General features: G+C 33.8%; 2 protein-coding genes across 2 annotated transcripts; both read right to left on the bottom strand.

Annotated features, from left to right (window-relative positions):
* Nucleotides 1-611: 611 nt before the first annotated feature.
* On the bottom strand, nucleotides 612-3,299 carry LOC131183104 (transcription factor DIVARICATA-like). The gene is made up of 2 exons (XM_058153024.1): nucleotides 1,926-3,299; nucleotides 612-1,471 (listed from the first exon to the last, which is right to left on the bottom strand). Exons 1-2 carry the CDS (start codon nucleotides 2,348-2,350, stop codon nucleotides 970-972), a joined length of 927 nt encoding a protein of 308 aa, XP_058009007.1. The 5' UTR covers nucleotides 2,351-3,299; the 3' UTR covers nucleotides 612-969.
* Nucleotides 3,300-10,203: 6,904 nt separating this feature from the next.
* LOC131183102 (laccase-4-like) lies at nucleotides 10,204-12,725 on the bottom strand. The gene is made up of 5 exons (XM_058153023.1): nucleotides 12,526-12,725; nucleotides 12,167-12,411; nucleotides 11,895-12,023; nucleotides 10,759-11,679; nucleotides 10,204-10,612 (listed from the first exon to the last, which is right to left on the bottom strand). Exons 1-5 carry the CDS (start codon nucleotides 12,708-12,710, stop codon nucleotides 10,482-10,484), a joined length of 1,611 nt encoding a protein of 536 aa, XP_058009006.1. The 5' UTR covers nucleotides 12,711-12,725; the 3' UTR covers nucleotides 10,204-10,481.
* Between the last annotated feature and the right edge of the window lie 1,354 nt (nucleotides 12,726-14,079).

Below are 14,079 nucleotides of genomic sequence, written 5' to 3'. Positions count from 1 at the left end.
AACTCAACTCTTACAATAAATGGGCATTAATGGAGTTGGATCCAAAAGTAGAGACATGGTTTAAGCTTGGACATTCCTAGTGCGGATTGCAAAACCACTGATACCAATTCACAACCATAGTTCTGTCCTTGCAGCAAATTCAGGAGTTCTGTTCTCTTATTGCTGAAATGGATGATCCGTGAAGCTGAAAGATTTTTGTTGCAGGGGGGGGCGGCGCCGCGGGCAGGGAGAGGAGACAAAGAAAAGGAAACATACAATTGAGTAGTTTCTTGATTATTTTTAACAGATTATACATTACTAACAATATGCACATAGAATTCATGACCTTACTATGCATCATCAACTATAGAAATAGCTATAAAAATGCTAAGCTTTTAACTTATAATTGAAGATGCTTGGACATCTTAGTTCGTGCAGATCCCTTTATTTCATATTCTTTGCGTGGGCTTGGAATTCCATAGGTTGGCATATTGATGCATACAAATCTCTTTCCGCATTCTTATTATCTTATCTCGGAGGAACTTTCTTAAGGTATCAGATCATGGGGCAGGCAGGCAAGCAAGCAGGGAACTGTGAAGTCTAGTCTTACTTCAGAATCATTTTCTGCACCCTTTTACAACAAATATATCGATTGAACACATTCCCCATGCTCATTTGGATAGAGCTCACCACTCTATACATTGAACGGATGATCCTACTCCTACATTTAAGAATTACCCAGATTGGAGAATCTTCCCTCTCAGTCTCATAATTAACAGATTGAAATGCCAAGCAAAACAGAATCCTTTATCCTTCAAGTTTCAAGTACCAGCTATGGACTAAACTTGACTTCTTGATGACATATACAAAAAGATCCCCGAAAAAGAAAAAGGAAAAAAGGGTTAAAATGAAAAAGGAGAGCACAGACACAGCTATACCAATGAAACTACAAGAAGAGGTGGCATTGGAGAAATCAAAGCCATAGCACTCTCATCCATAAGAGTAGTGCTGTGCAGATTGCATCGGAAAAGCTATACTTTGAGGTGCGATAAAAGATTCATGAACAGCACCTCTATGCAGATTGTGAGCTTGCATTTTAAGCCCATATGAGTTAATTCCATAAGGAGAAGCCATGAAAATATTCCCATTTGTTGCACTGAAAGCCATGGTTGCTTCACTATTGGGTTGATTCCATTGAAAATGTGTTCTAGGCATGGCAACAGCATTGGACTGCTGCGAAAGCACAGTAGATTGATCAGGTGAAGGTGGTGATCTTTTATTGTCCGGCGATGGAGTTCTCACGTCATTAAGGTTGACAGTTGTTATATCATGAATACTAGCTCTTCTCTTATCTTTCCCTCCTGAAAGCTGCCTGATAAAATACTTCTGTGCATGACTAGCCACCTGAGTTGGCGTTCTAGTTACAACAAAATTCCGCGATATATTTCTCCAGTCTCCTTTGCCATACTTTTTCAAGCCCATCAGGAACAACCTGCAACAAATTGAATATTTATGATTTGTGGCAGGCAGTAGAATTTTACAAGGAATTTGCAATTGTAAAATCATTAGAATTTTTTGAAACGAAGTTCTGGCGGCTGCCAAAAACATGTTTACAGTACAATCTCCAACAGAAAAAATAATTAAAAGAATCTTAGTACAATTATGTTCTCTTCCAGATTAGATTCTAACACAAATTACGTTCTCTACCTAAAACAATGTACCAGCACTGCCACAGCTTTTCACCATATTCACAATCCTTAAAATCAAGAGAAACCAAGATTTCAAAGGATAAACATTTTTCTTTTTCTCTCCTCTCAAATTGATATTTTCCCATCCTAATACATAAAATTTAGCTAAAAACTGCTGGAATTGGACATGGAAACTTGTTTTTGAAAAATAGTCATAGAATATGAGCACCTGACATAAATATGCAAGGAAAAACTTACTTGTGCTCCTCCTCCGTCCATGGAACTCCTTTCTTTCTCTCCTGATCAGCGGGCCGACCTGACGGAGATCTCTTCCCACCAAGAGCATAAGATTGTTTGAAGCCATCATAGGTATTACTGCTAGCCCAATCCAATGTGAAGGGAGAGGTTCTATATCCAGGAATTGGAATCAGCCCCGCCTCTATATTGCTAACATCAACTTCTAATTCCCTGTACTGCTTTATGACATCCCCAACGGTTTTCCCAGGAAGCATAGCAGCAACCCTGTGCCATCTATCAGGAGTGTCCTTATCGTAGACTGCTAGAGCATTCTCAAAAATCTTGTTCTCTGCTGGAGTCCATTTGGTGCTCTTGCTCTCTTCTATTAGCCAATTTGTGCTTGAATGATATGATGCAGGCGAAAGAACTTCCATTTCCCACTTCATTGCGTCCAATTAAGAGGCAAAACTATTGTAACATGCCAGAGAATTGGAACAAATCTGAAATTCTTAAATGAAGAATTGGCTAGAGGCGCTGTATTTGGTGAAACAGAGGAAAAAAAAAAGAAAAAGAACCCAGATAGGAAATGCAGAGAGGTAGAGGTTTCGCCACAAAAATATCAGTGTTAAATCAGGAAGCATTTAAAAGGAATCAGAATAGCTTTTTTCGTGGTGCAGTCATACCCCTGAGGAATCTATAAAAGACCCAACTTTCTAAAAATCAAACAAAATTAGTAAAAACCATTTCTAATAAAACTAAAAATACTCTTAAAACATTCCAAGATGGAACCCTAGAACCACTAGTGAGATCTATACCCACTTAAACTTCCGTGGGAAGCAAACAGGGAAGACTTCTTATAGCAAGACAGTAAAACCCAGAAACAATTCTCAGGAACCGAGATAGAAGAAGCCAAGAATTTGAAAAGATGAAAGCTTGAGTAAAGCTTCTCTTTTTAGAGCTTCAAGTTCTTCGATATCTCCAAGCAGGAGTAGGAAAATAAAGAAAAAGAAACTAGAGAGAAGCTAAAATTTTTGAAAGAAAAAAAGTGGAAATGGAAAACCCAGATGGGAAAACAGGTTAGACAGTGATTCTCTGAGGGAGTTGGAGAAGCGAAAAAAGAAAAAGCTGGGAAAAGATCTCTCTGCTTTCCTCCTTTTCCTTCAGGTATGAGCAACAAAGAAAAGAGAAGAAAGAAAAAGAAAATATATAGGCACTGCTCCTATGGAATGAGAGAGACCACAACGCTAATAAGAAGCTCAAAAGCAAAGAGGTACCCAGCCCAAGGAATGAATCTAAGCTTTTTGCTAAAATCTGAGAGAGAGAGAGAGACAGACAGACACTGAAGGTGGTGGGCTGTGATTGGAGGGAATGGGGTCTGTGTATACTGCAACAATGGAAAAAGTTCCTTCCTATTGTATAAATAAATTGTTACTCACTTTGTTGCTCTGGTTTTTCTACATTTATTTAAAAATATAATAAAAATTATATTTTTATTTAATTTTGACTGTAACTCAAATTTTAAGATTTTTAAAAAATATAATAAAAAATGTAAAAGTTTTAGTTGATCTTATTGCATGAGAGTAGTGCTTAAATGCTCTTATTTGTTGAGAATTTGGCTTACTCACGAGCAGAGATAGAAGCTCGCCTGTTCTGAACTACTGATCTAGACCGTCCGATAGAACAACATATAAAAGGATCAACCACTCCTGATCTAAGTGATTATTTATTTATTTATTTATGCTTTTTCTTGTTCTGTTATGGTCAGTTTCAATAGGTAGCCGCCAAAGGAACGGTTCAGATGATGAAATGAGAAAGTAAAATCAAAATGGGGGCAACTTGGGGAATGTGGGACCCTCACACTGTTACAACGCTTTCTAATTGGGCAGTCTCCCTCTCCTACACTATTCAACAGGTAATGATCTCAAGGAATCCAGGAACTGTGTGCTTGGCGACCACCTGATTTCAATACGTGGCATGATGCCATTGGTCAACAAAGACTTCCTTAGCAACACCAGCTAAACTCTGCAACTCTACCACCAAGCAGCCATTTGTTTGGACCGTCCATATATTGCAGGGGGTATCAAGCTTTCACCGGACACTAACACTACATATTATAACCTCCTTCTATTGTAGGGTTAACTAGGGAAGATTTTTCTACCCAACTTATTAATTGGGGTTTAAATTAAGAAATTGAACTATAAAAATGAAAATTGAATTGCAAACATGTACTATATTATAAAGATGAATTTCAATTTTGAGAGATTAATTTAATTAATATATGTTTGAACGAATAAAAATAAGTTAATTTTTGGTATTTACCACATGTTGATTTGAGTTTAAGTTTCAAATTATATAATTAATTATTGAAATTACAATTGTAACGTTAAAAATAAAGACTTTTAATTTTATTGGATTATTGACTTTTAATTCTTTAATTATTAACTATTAATGTTAGTTAATTATTAACATAAAAATTTATGTCACGTTAGTAAAATTATATTAAAAAAATAATATTTTTATCACATTAGTGTCTCATAATTTTAATTTTTATTAAATTATAATAAATATTAAACTTTTAAATTAGGCTAATATTAATAAAAAAAATTAATTATAATTATAAAAATGAGTAAAGCTTTAAATTTTTTTAATATTAGGCCTATTTTATATGTGTATTTATGAATTTTCATTAAAATAATAAATTATAACTTTTTACTTTTTTCATTATGTGAAGCCTCTTTTTCTTTTTTTTTTTTCCCTACATTATTAAGTATTGTCTGCTGTACATTTTTCTCATCTCCTTATTAAAGCCGGTGTACAAAAACTCAAAGGTGGTTCCTCCAATGAGCTGGAACCACGTAAGAAGTTGAATCTTCAATAATGAGATCAACCATGGGCGAGTGTCTGCAAGTTCTTCTTGCCACCTACATTGGCCATCTCTTGGCCTTGGCCAGCCAACCAGCAGATGCCTTTTTACACAAGTGCTTGCTGGTTAGTGGAACTGAGTAGGAGAATAATACTATTCTCATTCTCTATCCAAGCGAGTATTTCTCACGACCAAGTAAAAAAGGGCTAGAAAGTTGTAGGACCCAATTTTTGTTTGTTTTGCTCATGACTAGCTTTTAAATATTCTCGTCGGCAAACGGTGGTGCGTAAGAGCACGCTCTTTTCCACATAGGTGGTGCTCCACCTCCCCCCTTTGGTTTGGCTCCTTCTATAAGCCTCCACGAATACAACCAAGCGGTCCCCTTCTGATGTGACCAACTGCTCCACCGCTTTTGTCTTTGTCTCCCCCACTCTTCTCTTCTCTCTGGAAAATGCAAAATCACCCTCCAAAATTACATATTTATATATTAAAATTTTACTGCTGATCACGTATTTGTTCATGATAATTGTAATCCACAAAAAAATTAACATGCATTCCTTTTAAGTAGAACATGTTTGCAGACTTGTTTTACTATTGTTTTAAAAGGTGTGTGAGGCTGAACAGAATTTGAAAGCACTTAGAATGAAATGGATGAACTGATCACTAGATGAGACTTGGTCCAAATGGTCTTCAGCTAACATTGAGTAGAGGTACTTTCTCTAGTGGGATGACATCTTCTCAAAGGAGTGAGAGTGTAAATGGTGTTTTGGAAGGGATAGGAACTGCATCACGAATGAGTTTGACAAAGTTTTTTATGGCTTTTCAAACAATAAGTTCTAAAGATCAGTTCAGTATTAGATTTTCAATGTAAATGGGAAACATCTCATATAGCAGTAAGAAATTAAAAACAAGTGGAATTCTGATTCAAGCATGCATCAAAAGTTTACACTCATGATATTTATAAATTGTTTGAAAAACAGTTTCTTAATTGCATTGTAATGAGATGGGTAGGTGGAAAACCCCATTGATGAATGAAGAACTCTCAATTAACCTTTGAGGACTGTGCTTGGTAATGTACAATGCTATGTTCTCATGCTTTGAGGGTTTTGAACTAGGAGTTTATAACAGAAATTCCTAAGCAATATGTCTTGAAACGTTGGACAAAACAAGTAAAAAAAGAAGGGATAATGTCACATGAAGAAAGTGCATCTTCGTAGCTATGAGAATTCACATCAAGTTGAGCTGGTTTGGCGTAAAAGCATGATGCGTGTTGCTTGCAATATCATTGAAAAGAGCCAAAATAAGGATAGGACTCGACAGTTCTACGTCAAAAAAGAAAAAAAAAATGTACATTATAAGTGGAAAGATGAGGTTGAAAGAGAAATAGCAAGAATGAAATTGAATGAAAATAAGGTGGAGAATTAAAGAGGGTCAAGGTTTTGACATGCAACACTCTATTTCAGAGGTGCATTTTATATCTTTTATTCCATGCATAATTAAGGAAGTTCATAATATGGACAATTTAACTTATTTAACATTTTTTTTTACAGCGATAGGAAGGTCATTAGTAGATCTTAAACATATTTAAAGGCTCAAATTTTGGGGAGTAAGATGGCCAATGGATGCAGTCAAGATTGGCATACGCACAAATACACAAAGGGTAAAAAAAGAGTGTGGAGAAAAATCCAAAAGACTCCCTCACAAATGGGCTTCCTGAGTCATTGTCACAACAGAACCCTTACACCAGATTTGCCACCAAAGGTGAAGGAATGGCCAAAGTGACAGAGTGATTTTAGGAAGAAGAAAGGCAAATAGCAGGTACAAGTAAAAAACAGTGGTTCAGTAGAAAAGAGAGGCCAGGGTAGCTTTATATTCTCTCATTTCCAGTCCAGTAAGTAGTAACCGACAACTTGCATTAAACTTTCCTTAATAATTGTTACAAAAGTACTGCACATATCGTTTGTCATTGAATTGCCATTGCCACCCTCTCTCTCTCTCTCTCTCTCTCTCTCTCTCACTTTCATTCGCATTCACCGTCTGTTTTCTTCTCTGACAAAAATTTTATCCAATTCGTCAGTTGCACAATAAAGGTAATTTAGTAGTCAATCATTACTAAATTTATAAGCACCAATTAATTAATAGGTTTTACCCAATTTCGCTTTGTTTTTGTTTGGTATGTACAATGGGAGATAATGCCACTTGTTAGTTAGGTGTCCATTAGTAGTTAATCATGACATCAAACTACAGCCTTAATATGAAATTAAAAAATGATTAATAAAATGAAAAGAGGACCACAAAATGATTGAAATTAGATGGAGAAAAGGTGGAGATCTAACAATGGGGGAAGTACGTGTGGTAATGTAGAAAACAAGAACAAATAGAAACACGAAAATGTAAAAGAGACTTTATGCACATGTAATATGTTGACTGGTAAGGCCACATCCACACCCACACCACCATCATCTTTGTTCTGGGGTACCTCGAATCTCTCAACCCCCCCAATTCAATGGGACAACGTGTCCATTAATATCCTCCCCCATTGACAGGTCACATTGCCTTGCCCTACCTCTCACTCTTTTTCTTTTTTTTTTTTAAATATTATCTTTAAATTTTTTTTTTATTTTCAAATGAAAGATTCATAAAAAATATATATTAATTTTTACCATATGAACATATTAATAATAATTTTATTTGATACTTGAAAAATCTGAGAAGACGAATGGCTGGTTCTGTCATATATTCACAATGTTTGGGGGATGGCATACACATTACACAATATGGGGAACACAAGAAAGAAAATAAGAAATAATATATGAAATTAGTTGTTTATATAGTATTTCTTCGTGTCTAATAATAATAATTTTATATAGTTGGTTCCAGGGCTTCTCCTTTCATAATTAAATAAAATAAAAAAATTATAGGTAGCTAGGTTAGGACGTGCATGCTCCTTCAACCAAAATATACCATAAAATAACCTCATTTAATATGCTTTTCTAGTTGTTCCACACGATATATTGTCTCATTGCAATTCCATTTTTCAATATTCCCTGCTATTTAATGACAATGCTGCCCTAAAAAATGTACTGAATTTTCACTTCATCACTCAAAAATTCCATAATATAACACACATATTTTGTATTTATATAGACATAATTTTTTTTTTACTCATGTTATTATAATAATTAAAGATACTAATAATTCACATTTTATTTTTGGGATTTTTTATTAAATATATATATTTTTTTATTCTCGAAAAATGCATATAGACAGATATAAGCTTTCAGAATTTTAATAAGGAAAAGTCAATTAAAAAAAAAAAACCTAAAGAGATGATGAAAATGGAGGAGATAGGCATTGAAGGGAGGGTGCAGTGAGTGAGGCAAGACAGGGAGGTAGGGGCAAATGCTGGCTTGAAGGAATCGATGGCGACTACAGACTGCATCAAAGATTAATTTATAGTGTCCCAATAAATTTTAAAATAATAATAATAAAAAAGTTGATTGGCACCACCACCAATTTGTTTCCATTAATGGAAAGATTCCTTTTATACGCCCTCTCTGATGATGAGAAGTCAAAAAGCTCTCCCTCTCTCTCTTTCTCCCTCAGATTTTATTTTAGGCTGCACTTCCATGCTTCCGACTCGCGTGTTCACCTTTCCCCATTTATATTTACATTTTCCTTTTTTTCTCTTTTCAATTTTTCATTTCGATTATGAGTTTTTACCATTAAGATATTTAATTTCTAGATTTTACTGCTCATTCGTTAATTTCACAAAGGAAAAAAAAAATTACGTTTCGAATTTCTAAATTGAGTTTTGGATTTTTTTTATTTTACAGAACATTTAATGGAAATAATTTTAAAGAATAAATTTCTAATTGAGGAAAAATTAAACTATTTTAAAAGAATGAAAATTAATTATTTTAATTAAATATGAAATGAAAGGAATTTAAATTTGACATTATATTGATATTTTATAATAATTATTATTTAAAGTATAAAATTAAAATTTATTTTAATTTCAAATTCACATTTTTTCAAATGGACTTCCAGGAATTTAAAATTAGCATCACATTTCTTGAACTAATAACGATTGATGTGATTATTTTGCTTAGATTAATTTCATTGATCAACAAAATGGATATTATTTGAAGAACTATTAAGAAAATAAAATTAATTTACGCAAAGCTAATAATGACCCACAACTCTAGAAAGTTTAGGCCTTATTTTGACAAACCTTCATGGGCCCATAAGTCCAGAATTGCCAACCGGGCCTTTATTTGATGGTTAAAATTTCATAAAAAAATTTCATGTTGGTGATTAAAATTTCCAAGTCATGATTTAGCTCAAAAAATAAAATTCTAATAAACAACATGATAAATATTCTAATTGGACAATTAGTCTATTCTTGAGATTTATATGTATATGTTATTGAACTAATAGTCAATTATCAAATACTATGATACGTACTGCAAGAGATTAAAAAAAATAAAAAAAATCAATCTAATAATTATATATATATAAATGTGACAGTATCATCTTAACCACACCCTCTTTGGTTCATTCTATTTGAAGTTATCTTTTAAGCTGCTCCTGAGAAAGGAGTTCAGATTCTGCACCAACTCCTACATGTAGCTTATTTATTTTATTAATGCAAGCCAAGCTACTGTTTGTCAGTGTATCTATGTAAATACATGGATGCTTTGATAAATTCAGCTTCAACCTTCAAGGAACGAGGATCACTTGTACATCGCATATGCATAGAAGTGAACTTTAGTTTAGGAATAATGAATTCATGAGTTGTACAACTATGAGATTATAAATTTGAAAATCAATAAAAATCAAAAATAAAAAACATTTTCTTTAACAAGAAATCTCTCCAAATGGAAATTTTTGTCTAATGAATTAAAAAATTATATATATATATGAGTAGTATAGTTTTGATTTTGTAATGATAATTTATTATTATTGATAGTAGAAAATGGTATGTCCGTGGATGTAGCCCTATATTAAGAGGGTGAACCACGTAAATATTATTGTTTTGTGTGTTTACTTTTTTTTTTTTTACAGTTTATACACATTCTGAGTGTACAATAATATATATATATATATATATATATATATATATATATATATATATATATATATATCTCCATATTGACTTAATTTCATCATTTTTAAATCCAATAAAAAAGAAAGATGTGAATTTTTCTGGTCTGAAGAGAACGATGACATTAGCCATAAATCCATGTGTTGAACTTGAACTAAGATTGCCTTAAAATAAATTCTTGTACAAATTTGTTTTTGAAGTTTGAGCTAAAGGCACAATGCATCCACAACATGAAAATACGTACAGACATTGATCATTTAACATGGAGTTGTTGCTGCACCAAATGAGGGAAGATTATATACATGCAAAACAAATTAAAAGGTTCGTAATTACTTTGGAACTTTTAAATCAGCAGTTTATATATTGCATAATTACATCCTTTTTTGGAAGCAAACTGTAGGCGAAAAAAACAAAAAAAGAAACTATTAAAAATCCCAGGTTTATTACTTTTATTTCTTCTCCTGGCAACTTCATTTTTTCGGCTTGCCCGATCGAAAGAACACTTCTCTCGTTATTATATAGCATTAAAACCTCTTGTTTGTTCTCCTTTGAGAACTCCAGCCCTACTTACTTGAATTAGAATTCTGTGCATGATCACTGGAATTTTCTAACACTTGGGTAGATCAGGAGGAGGTGGTAGAAGAGATTCATTGTGGCCTTTTCCATTGTCCACAACAAATGCCATCTTCAATCCCCACGTTGTGTGAACTTCCAAATGGCAATGCATGAACCACACTCCTATAGATCAACAAAAAATACATAAATATATGTTAAATTGTTTGGATCATATTCCCTACATATTAATATTTTAGATGGGTCGTTACTACTCAATCCAATCATAGTTGGTAATTTAAATATCCCAAGCCTAAATTAAAAATGATTACCTGGATTATCAGCTCTAAATCTTATAGCGGTCCATCCACCAGAAGGGACTCCAATAGTGTTCCTCTCAACAGGATCAACAAGATTGAAGTTCTTTGGGTCTTTCTTTGGATTGAAATTACCTATTCCTCTCCCAACTTGAAAGAAATTGAAGCCATGCAAATGGATTGGGTGGTTTTCAGGGGCAATCATCCCAGTATCTTGCAAAACTAACTGCACCGTAGAGTTATAAGCAAGTCTATAAAGCTTTGTTCCTTTCATGGTCTGAAAGTTGGTTGGTTGTGTCCCCGTATAGTTGTATGGCATCGGTGGGTTACCAGGGAAATCGTCAGTAAAAACTCCACTAATATTGAAGAAATGGGCTTGCAGTAGAGAAATCTTTGGCATAACGAAGGTTACGTTATTGATATCTGCCACAACTCCGCTGCCATTAACACAAGTAGCGCAAGGGTTCACTCCAAGCCCAATACTGAAGAAAAGGGAATGATCGATTTTCAAAGGGACTCTGGCAGGGTAATTTTTCGAGTTCAGGCTACGCAAAGCATCACTGAAGTTTGTTGCTACTGGGGTGGCGTTTTGTGGTGGCGGGGAGGTGAGCGTGGTGGCGACACTAGAAAGGGTACCTGAATAATGTAAGGTGGCACTGGCGGTTACGTTGTCTACGGCAATGGGGGCGTCCATGAAAGGAGAGGCTGCAACCAGGTACTTGCCGGAGCTGCGGTCTGCAGTTAAAAGAACGTTTGTGGTTTGGCCTGGGGTTATAAGGACTGTTTCAGTTTTGAAGGGCTTAACATAGGTGGCATCAACCTCGACAACTGTGAGTTGGTGGCCAGCAATCTTGAAGAAAAGCTCTTCATTAAGTGCAGCGTTAATGATCCGAAGCATGTAGGTCTTGCCGGAATGTACTGGTAAGTTGAATCCTCCTGCAATTCAGGCGAAAGCAGGATTGAGTAAGTTTAGTAATTAAACGATATTTGCTAACGGTTTGAAATTCTGTCAAAAAGTCTGCACGTTTAAATTTTGCTCATTGGCGCCGATAAATTTATTATGAGAAGGCAAGAGCTTCCCCTCATTCGATAAGAAGTATCTATATATATTACATTCTATTTGTTGAATGAGTAGGTTAGGGATATCGAACCTTGTGAAGGGCAGGCTGGGACAGGTCCTGGATGGCCATTGATGGTGTGAGCATCAGAGACATTTGGTGCCAACCCAGATTTCATAGCTTCATTGATCACAGCTTCAACATCTGATTTCCACCATTCACCTACAAGTCCAAAAAAACCTAATTTAAAATTGTTTCATAAATCTAACTTAATTCACAGGGTCTTTTCATATTATTATCATCTCTCTCTTTCAAAAATTGTATTTTCTTGTAGTTTTAAATTAAACTTAATTAATTAAGCTCACCTAATATAATGATCTCTTCCTTATGGGGTGTGGGAAATGGATAAGGAACACCACGCTTGGGCAAGATAACGATAGCACCATGGACAGTGGCTCTCAGCCAGAGGATATGTGCATGCCACCACAGGGTGCCTCTTTGGCCAGTAATGGTGAAATTGTACACAAAGCTCTGCCCTGGCTGGATAGGGCACTGTGTTATGTACGCTGGACCATCTGCCCAACCGGTCCTCAGTTGTCTAATCCCATGCCTAAATTTAAAAATAAATAACATTAATCATTATCAATGTTTCTTATGTTAATCAACCCAAAAATTTTTATCTTTTGATCATTAGGAGGATATATGTATATATAAGAGGACACACCAATGGATGCTAACATTGCATTTGACATGGTTGACAACCTTCACAAGCACAGTGTCATCCTCTCTAGCAACTAAAGTGGGTCCAGGGAACTTCCCATTCACGGTAACAATTGGCTTACTTGAACACAATTTACTTGTTTTTTTCGTCACCACCTGCAAATATAAAAAATTGGCCACGAAAGGCATTGACGAGTCGATTAAACCTTTTATATATATATATATATATATAGGAAGCATTATTTTATTTTTTAGTGCTATTTTAGCATTTTCCCTCTTTGTCTTGCACATTAATTAAGAATAGTATTAATTACTAGTTAGATATGCTTAACGTGAGAAATGAGCAAATTTTAATTATCGATCTAAATATATATATAGTGTGAATAACAATTTAAAACTCGATGCAAGATAAGTCGTAATGCTCAAGTCATGTGGATATTAATTCAATTTGTTAACTACATATCCCCCTAAGTTAACATTAAGTCAATAATTATCTGAGTCAATCCTAAAGGTTAATTAATTAATTTGTTATTGATTATAATTTATACATTTTTTTTACTTAAATTTGATCTATCATAAATCCAAATCCAAGATAGTAGGATTTACATATTAAATACATGAATTCTATATATTTGTAACTTGAGTTCATGATAGATTGACTTTAGGTAAGAATTTTTCATAATTTGAACTCATTAAGACAATTTAGAAGATATTTTTTATTTCTAAATTCTTTATTTTTAAAATGGATGGCATATTTATGACCAAATTAGAAAAGAGAATTCAATGCAATGTGCAAAAATTGACCTATGATAACATCTTATATATCACAATAATTTAAAAAAAAAAAACAAAACTTAATATGTTCTAATCCCTAATTTTTATTTTCTTTTATCTTGAAGTTGGAAATGTTCACGTCAAAAGAAAATTACCATATAAGTGTGAAAAACATGCAATACTTATTATTTTAATAATTGTACATAAACAGACATTAACATCTACATATACACAAACTTCATTTTCATTGAACAAAACTCACTAACTTCATTATTTTTTGGAAAAAATTAAAAATCATTTTCCCGTCATATGTAGACCTGATTAATTTGCTAGCTCTCATGAAAGAAGCAAAGGAAGAAATATATAAAGTTTAATACTGGGAAGGTGCTCAGTCATCTCAATTAAAAGCTTTTCGTGATAAACATATAGGAATGAATAGTCAAGGAAAACAAATTATTAGCAATAAAAAAATATAATTATATTTTAAAATAAAAAAAGAGTGTGGGAAGGAGAAAAGGGTGCATGGTGAGTATGCAAATTTGCTTAGTTATATAAGAAACTAGAAAATGATTAAAATGACAAGACTATCAACCAAAAGCATAGTTAAGAGCCAGTTAAGTTGTCATCAAAGACAGCTAATTAAAAATTTTCTTGCATCAGTGGAGTTTGCTAATTGATCAATTCTATATATATATATATATTCACTTAGACAAGTAATGCAATTATTATAATTTTTTTTGCACCTATCATAACTTAAGGGTGAAGCTCTTAAACTTGCTGGCCA

The sequence above is a fragment of the Hevea brasiliensis genome, chromosome 9, assembly GCF_030052815.1.
Source record: "Hevea brasiliensis isolate MT/VB/25A 57/8 chromosome 9, ASM3005281v1, whole genome shotgun sequence".
Lineage (NCBI taxonomy): Eukaryota > Viridiplantae > Streptophyta > Magnoliopsida > Malpighiales > Euphorbiaceae > Hevea > Hevea brasiliensis.
This window is presented reverse-complemented; position numbering and strand designations above follow the sequence as displayed.